This window comes from Trichosurus vulpecula, chromosome 3, assembly GCF_011100635.1.
Source record: "Trichosurus vulpecula isolate mTriVul1 chromosome 3, mTriVul1.pri, whole genome shotgun sequence".
NCBI lineage: Eukaryota > Metazoa > Chordata > Mammalia > Diprotodontia > Phalangeridae > Trichosurus > Trichosurus vulpecula.
This window is the reverse complement of record NC_050575.1, coordinates 315,852,019-315,860,377: the sequence shown is the minus strand read 5'-3', so window position 1 is coordinate 315,860,377 and position 8,359 is coordinate 315,852,019. Positions and strand designations below refer to the sequence as shown.

The 8,359-nt window shown below is 38.0% G+C and overlaps 1 protein-coding gene across 1 annotated transcript; it reads left to right on the top strand.

The window, feature by feature from the left end:
• Positions 1 to 5,729, top strand: PCNA (proliferating cell nuclear antigen). The gene is made up of 6 exons (XM_036748015.1): positions 1 to 434; positions 1,127 to 1,224; positions 1,314 to 1,381; positions 2,480 to 2,674; positions 4,910 to 5,033; positions 5,134 to 5,729. The coding sequence occupies exons 1-6, from the start codon at positions 214 to 216 to the stop codon at positions 5,211 to 5,213; spliced, it is 786 nt and encodes a 261-aa protein (XP_036603910.1). The 5' UTR covers positions 1 to 213; the 3' UTR covers positions 5,214 to 5,729.
• Positions 5,730 to 8,359: the final 2,630 nt, after the last annotated feature.

The window sequence follows — 8,359 nt, the reverse complement described above, 5'->3', positions numbered from 1 at the left end:
AATCGAGGAGGCGGGCGGTTACGCCGTGACGTCACAGCGACTTGCCGGCGAGAGCGCGAGCTGGAGAAGCGGAGCCTCATTTGGTTAGAGGCGGCTGTTGCGTGTGCTGCTCTGCGCCCGCGTCTCCGACCTCGCTTCGGTGGCTGAGCCCAGCTCTCTGTCGTCCCCGCTTTGCTTTTCCTCGCTTCTGCTCTGGTATTCTCGTTCGCCACCATGTTCGAGGCAAGGCTAGTGCAGGGCTCCATCCTCAAGAAGGTGCTGGAGGCGCTGAAAGACTTCATCAATGAGGCCTGCTGGGACATCAGCTCGGGCGGGGTGAACCTGCAGAGCATGGACTCGTCCCACATCTCCCTGGTGCAGCTCACCCTCCGCTCGGAGGGCTTCGATACCTACCGCTGCGACCGCAACCTGGCCATGGGCGTTAATCTCACCAGGTAAGGACGACCCTGTCCACTAACTGGGGCTTTCGGTGGAGTAAACAAAGTATTCCTTCCCCCTCCCCCAGGCTTCCCCCGAGATTCTTGGCGGGAGCGCGGTGGAGCGGGGTAGTTCTAGCTGCCCCGGCCGGGGGAGTGGGGGGGGCGGTGGGGAGGATGGATGGACGCACCTCATTGGTCTGGTAGCAGCGGGGGGGGCGGGGCCAGGCCGAAGCGCGCGGTTTGGGGAAGGGGAAGCGCGCCCCGGCCGCCTCCCGCCCAACGTCATTTCGGCGCCAAGCTCACAATGCGGTCTGAGGGGCTGTGGCGGGAAGGCTCCCAGAAGCGACCCCGAAGACCTCGAATTTAAAGTAAAAAGCATGCACCCTCCACAAGAGGCTTTGTGGCCCGAGCGAGAGAGGAGGAGGCAGCAGCGGGCCTGTTATGGAGGGGCCCGGCTGTCTTTGCTGCTTAACAGCCCCCCCCACCCCGCCCCCGAAAAGAATCGGTATTAGGAAGGAAGCTAGGCTATGCCTCCTGCCACCAAAATGTGCCACACTACACTTGAGGCCCTGTTTACAGCCCACTGATACGTCTCAGTGTCCATTGGGTGAAGATAGCCAGTTATAATAACAGCATTAACCCCTCTGGGACTTTTCTGGACTTCATAGATGAATCTATTTATTTACTCCTTGTTCTCCATTATCCAGCATGTCCAAAATATTAAAATGTGCCAGCAATGAAGATATTATTACCCTAAGGGCCGAAGACAATGCAGATACACTTGCGTTGATATTTGAGGCACCAAGTAAGTTGTCTTGTATAAATGCACACCTCACTTTTAAATTATTCCACTAATACTGAAATATAAAATGGCATATTATGTTTTATTTGTAGATCAGGAAAAGGTATCAGACTATGAGATGAAATTAATGGATTTAGATGTTGAACAGCTTGGAATTCCAGTAAGTATCAAGGTTTCTTGCTACGTGTCTAATTATATTAACTACATAAAATTAAATAATATGACTAAAGCCAATTTCTAACACTTAAATATTGAGGTTCTAATATGTAAAGAAAATTTTTGGCAAGAAAAAAAAATCACTTAATGCTGCATTCATTTTAACCTAATATGTACCACTTTGTTCATCTATTGTTAAATAATAGTCTAAAATCAGCACTTAGATCTTACTTCTCCTTGTGTTTGAATTATTAAGAACGAATAACAACAGAAAATAATACAGTTAGGATTTAGATCTGGAAGCCATTTTGAGTGTATTACCTAAGATAAAGCTAGACAAATTAAATGTTGCCTGAGGTAGTAACTAACAGAGTGAAGACTTGAGCCTCAGCTCTTTAGTCTCCAAAACATTAATTTCTACCACACTAGGCAGCCTCTGCCCTCTTAACTTCCCTTCTTTAGATCTCTTCTATAGTATTTGTATCTTAATTTTTAAGCTCATTAGTTATGCTGTATTTTAATTAATGACAGTTTATAAGTAGCTTTTAATAGATTTTAATCCTTTCCAGGGAAAGGTAAATTTTTATTATCTGCATCGAAGTAGAAAAGTGATTGGATATTGAATTTTCTAATATAAAATAATTGATTTGTTTTTGGAAGACAAGTTTTGGTAAATTATATAGCCACCATATACCCTTTCTATGGCCTGTCTTTATGTATCTATCCAGACTGTTGACATTGATAGAAAATCTAGTAACTAGGAGGGTGACTGGTATGGAAGCTCTGTGTCATTCCTGAATACATTACAGAAAAATAGATGTGGCTACTCATAGCTATTAAATATTTTAAATATGGTTAAATGTGCTTTTTGACTTCCTTTTATATCAAACATTCCTTGAAAAAAAAAAACAGTTCTACTCTTAAGGTCTGAACCATTTGCTAAATAAATTATTTAATTGTCATGACTTAATTATCTTTTTGGACTAAGTGTTCAAAAGAATACAATTTCATAGCTTTTTTTTTTTTCTTCAGCAAATCAGATTGATGACAAATCTAAACATTTAAAGTCCTAAATATGTTCAAAGCTGTTTTTGTATTACAGGAACAAGAATATAGTTGTGTGGTAAAAATGCCTTCTGGTGAATTTGCACGAATCTGTCGGGATCTCAGTCATATTGGAGATGCTGTTGTAATTTCCTGTGCAAAAGATGGTGTAAAATTTTCTGCCAGTGGAGAACTAGGAAGTGGAAATGTAAAACTATCACAGACAAGTAATGTTGACAAAGAGGAGGAAGCTGTAAGTCAAATTTAGATCTTGAGAAAATTTAAATGCAGTGAATTTTGATATTGGTAAAAACAAACTAGACTAGAATAATAGGTTGAAATTCTAAATATTAAATGGGTATAATTTGATATTCAAATGAAAGTCATTAGTACAGATCTATTTTGTTTTGGGTGTATTTTCCAATTTTACCTTAGATAATGAAATTTGTAAAGGTGGGAAATGACATACTTTTTACCTGTAGCAGATATGTTCATAGATTTACAATTGGAAAGGACTTTACAGATCATTGAGGCTAACCTTGTTCTTTACAGATGAGAAAACAAGCCCAGCTTAAGAGATTTGTCCAAAGTCAGACAGGAAGATTAGCATGTTTGCTATTTTGGAAACCCCGAATTAACTGCACCTGGTTTTGAGACTCATCCTGAAATGAATTAGAGGCAGGATTGCCTTTCTACAACAATGCATCCTAACCCCCACCTGTATCATTTTCTGAAAGGGTTTGTAGAAAGGTCAGATAATGGGAAATTGGTTGTTGTCCCTATTGTTTTTAAAGCTTATTGTGGAATCCAGGTAATGTTAAGTTACATAGAGCCACAATGTTAAGAGTTAGTTTGAACCAGCACCCTCATATATAAATGAAGAGACTAAACCCTGGAGGTTAAGTGATTTGTGTGAGGTCACATCAAGTGGTTTAGTTAGTCTAAGAACCAGGTCATCTGACTTAATTTCAGCATATTTTCAGTTACACTCTACTTGTCTTGAATTTGATGTAGCTTTTGATCATGAGATATTTCACTTTGTATTGAAATATATGTGTTATATCTCTCATGTATGAGATTTTAAGCTCCTTGAGCACAAAAACTGTGTCTTGTATATCTTGTATTACCATAAGCATCTAGCACATGTCCATCATGTAGGTGCTCAGTAAGTGTTTCAATTAGATATTTAATTATACTTTATACTCTAGATATTAAAGTAGACAATAGATTTCCCAAAATATTTCAACAAGAAGTATGATCCTAAATTAATGACAGAATTAACCAGGATCCCCAGATCTTTCAGATCAGTGTACAGTTGTGATAAGTAGTACCACTGTATTATAAAACACTTAGAACTTTGGCTTCTTTTATACTGCATATTATCTTTTTTAAATGAATTTTAATAATATCTTGTTTTTGCATCAGCATGTCCCAGTACAATATATCTCTTTTTACTAAGCCATCCCTTATAACAACAAATAAGAGAAAAAAGTTGAACAAACTTAAACTAACCATACCACTTTAACCAAGCTTGATATTACATCTATAGTATAGTTCTTCCCAACTCTGCAAAGAAGGGGGGAGGTAGGTGCCTTCCTATATTTTTTCTGTGAAGTCAAGTCTGATTTCACAGCCTTCACTCTTAATTTTTCTGTTGTCTCTTCTGTATACATTGTTGTAGTCTGTGGATATTGTTTTTTCTGGTTCTGCTTAATTCACTTTGCATCAACAGAGTTCTTGTCCAAACAAGGGATTAAGGGCAATTAAAAACATAAAATATAATTTTGTTTACATAAAAGTTGAAGAACTTTTGCTTGAACAAAATTAATACAACTGAAAGTTATGGAGAAACACAGTTGAGTAGGGGATAATATCTTTTATCACATCTCTGATAGTGGCTGATATTCCCGGGTACATAGGTAACTAACAAGTATAAGAAACCAAAAGCCATTCTCCAGGTGATAGGTAGTTAAAGGATATAAGCAAGTGGTTCTAAAAAATTATAACTATTAGAACCACATGAAAGATTATCCAAATATCTAACAAATATAAATTTAAAAAAAAATTATCAGGTTCAAGCTCTATACCCAGCAAATTGGAAAGGATTACAAAGAATGGGAATAGTGGTGGAGGGATTGTGGGAAAATAGGCATACTAAGAGCATGTGTTTTCCAAGAATTGTAAAAGAATCATTATTTCTTTTTCTTCCTTTTACCACAAAAACTCAGCCCCACCTTAAAACTGGAAATGAAAGTGAAATTTTTAAGAAATTGCTCAAAGAAGAATAGCTAGTCAGAAATCTATTTCTGGTTAAATGGCCTTATGAGAACTGCTAGCTGATTAAGTTTGTACTAAGGCAACATACCTACATTTCAGTTGCTTTGAGGGAGGAGGTATTCTGTAGTGTTTAAATTTTTAATCAAGTTTCTAATTGAATTTATTGTAAGATCAGAACACATCTGTTTCTAAGACTTCTCTATTCTTTTAGGTTACAATAGAGATGAATGAGCCAGTTCAGTTGACCTTTGCACTTCGATACCTGAATTTCTTTACCAAAGCCACTCCACTGTCTCCTACAGTAACACTCAGTATGTCTGCAGATGTACCACTTGGTAAGATAAATTACTTCATCTTCAATCAATGGCCTTAAAATCTTCCTTTCATAATGCTACCAAATGATTAACCATCTCTTTTTTTTTTTGTCTATTTTAGTTGTAGAGTATAAGATTGCAGATATGGGACACTTAAAATATTACCTGGCTCCCAAGATTGAGGATGAAGGAGGATCTTAGACATACTTCATTTCTAAGAAGATAAAGGGAAAAAAGCTCTTGAAAAGAGAACCGCTTTTGAGATTTTCAACAATATGTTTAACTGTTAAGTCTCTTCAGTCTTAACTTTCAATTTGTACCTCTAGGTACACATATGTAGATAACTTTCTGTAAATATAGTGCTTCTCTCCACATAATTTGTTTTAAAAAATCCAAAGTTGGATCTTAATACTATTATCCTAGACCATGCCTTATTTAGAAATTCTATTTTAGATGTTTTTATACCAACAAACTCCTTTTGTAATTCTAACAGAAAAGGGGGGTGTTTTCAATTTAAATAAAGTTATATACAAATTGAGCTCTTAACAGAGTAGTGCTTTGACACAGGACCCTGTTCTGCTGCAAAAATTTTCATGGATTCTCAGCTATAGCTATTATTAATGTAAAAATTACTGTCCAGTATTTTTATTTTTCACCCTGGAGCTGTTGAATATAAAGCATTGTGGAAATAGGAATAAAAGGATATTATTTCGAATATTAGTGAGTATGTGATTTCTTTACATAAATATGTGTTCATATAGAGTGGTAGAGATTGATAAGCTGTTCAAGGGCATGTGCATATCTAAGGTGTGTAGACTTAGGTGAGGAGGGAGTGAATCCTGCGTGCTTTTGTTCATACCTAAATTGAAGAACATGAAACATTTCTGTAGCATACGGTGACATTTAGCTTTGGCCATAAGAATCAAGGAATTTGAACTTAAATCATGGAGTAGTGAGGTGAAATAAAGAGTTGAAATTCTGAGATTAGTTAGACTCTGAGTTCCATTTCCTGTATTTTCTAGACTTTAACAAAAGACTTAACTAACCTCTGGGTTTCTTTCTTCATCCATAAAGGTAAGGAGTTGGGCACTTAGTGTTTTGTGTCCTTTATGTGTTTCCTTAGTTGTTCCCAGGTAAGAATACTTGTTTTTTTATTTTTAGTTTTCAGCATTGATTTTCACAAGAGTTTGAATTACAAATTTTCTCTCCATTTCGACCCTCCACCCCACTCCCCTACCAATCCCCTTTTCCCTTACTTTCTTGTAGGGCAAGATAGATTCCTATGCCCCATTGCCTGTATATCTTATTTCCCAGTTGCATGCAAAAACTTTTTTTTTTTTTTGAACATCTGCTTTTAAAATTTGAGTTCCAAATTTTCTTCCCTTCCCACCCACCCTCCCTAAGAAGGCAAGCAATTCAACATAGGCCACATGTATATCATGCAAAACCCTTCCACAATACTCGTGATGTGAAAGACTATATTTTGCTCCTTCCTATCCCCCTTTATTCAATTTTCTCCCTTGACCCTGTCCCTTCTATCGTCCCCCCTTTTTTATCTCCTTCCTCCTTTCCTGTGAGGTAAGATACCCAATTGAGTGTGTATGTTATTCCCTCAGGTCAAATCCAAAGAGAGCAAGATTCACTCATTCCCGCTCACCTGTCCCCTCTTCCCTTCCTACAGAACTGCTTTTTCTTGCCACTTTTATGCGAGATAATTTACCCCATTCTCTCTCTCCCTTTCTCAATATATTCCTCTCTCATCCTTTTATTTTTTTAGATATCATCCCTTCATATTCAACTCACCCTGTGCCCTGTCTATATGTGTGTGTGTGTGTGTGTGTGTATGTATACATACATATGTATATGTATTTGTATGTTTGTATATTCCCTTCAGCTACCCTAATACTGAGGTCTCCTGAATCATACACATCATCTTTCCATGTAGGAATGTAAACAAAACAGTTCAGCTTTAGTAAGTCCCTTATGATTTCTCTCGTTTACCTTTTCATGCTTCTCTTGATTCTTGTGTTTGAAAGTCAAATTTTCTATTCAGCTCTGGACTTTTCAGAAAGCTTGAAAATCCATATTTTGCCTTGGAGCATGACACTCAGTTTTGCTGGTTAGGTGATTCTTGGTTTTATTCCTAGCTCCATTGACCTCCAGAATATCATATTCCAAGCCCTTCAATCCCTTAATGTAGAAGCTGCTAGATCTTTTGTTATCTTCATTGTGTTTCCATGATACTCAAATTGTTTTTTTTTTCTGGCTGCTTGCAGTATTTTCTCCTTGATCTGGGAGCTCTGGGATTTGGCAACAATATTCCTAGGAGTTTTCTTTTTGGGATCTTTTTCAGGAGGTGATCATTGGATTCTTTCAATTTCTATTTTACCCTGTGGCTCTAGAATATCGGGTCAGTTCTTGATAATTTCTTGAAAGATGATGTTGAGGCTCTTCTTTTGATCATGGCTTTCAGGTAGTCCAATAATTTTTAAATTATCTCTTCCTGGATCTATTTTCCAGATCAGTGTTTTTTCCAATGAGATATTTCACATTGTCTTCCATTTTTTCATTCCTTTGGTTCTGTTTTATAACATCCTGATTTCTCAACAAGTCACTAGCTTCTACTTGCTCCGATCTAATTTCTAAGGTGGTATTTTCTTCAGTGGTCTTTTGGATCTCCTTTCCCATTTGGCTAATTCTGCCTTTCAAGGCATTCTTCTCCTCATTGGTTTTTTGGAGCCGTTTTGCCATTTGAGTGAGTCTTATTTTTTAAGGTGTTATTTTCTTCAGTATTTTTTTGAGTCTCCTTTAGCCAGTCATTGTCTTGTTTTTCATGATTTTCTTGCATCCTTCTCATTTCTCTTTCCAATTTTTCCTCTACTTCTCTAACTTGCTTTTCCAAATCCTTTTTGAGCTTTTCCATGGCCTGAGACCAGTTCATGTTTTCCTTGGAGGCTTTTGTTGTAGACTCTTTGACTTTGTTGACTTCTTCTGGCTGTATGTTTTGGTCTTCTTTATCACCAAAGAAAGATTCCAGAGTCTGAGTCTGAATCTGAGTCCATTTTCACTGCCTGGCCATGTTCCTAGCCAACTATTTGACCCTTGAGTTTTTTGTCGTGGTATGACTGCTGGTAGAGTAGAGTACTTCTTCCTAAGCTTGAGGGGCTGCACTGTTGTTTTCAGAGCTTTTTCTACCCAGCAAGCTCTGCCACACCAATGCTCCTTCTCCCCCAAGAACCGCTAACCTGGATCATGACTCAGATCTTAAGCAGGCTCTGCAATCTTGCTCATATCCGCCACTTAATTCCTCCCACCAGGTGGGCCTGGGGCCTGAGGCAACTGCAGCT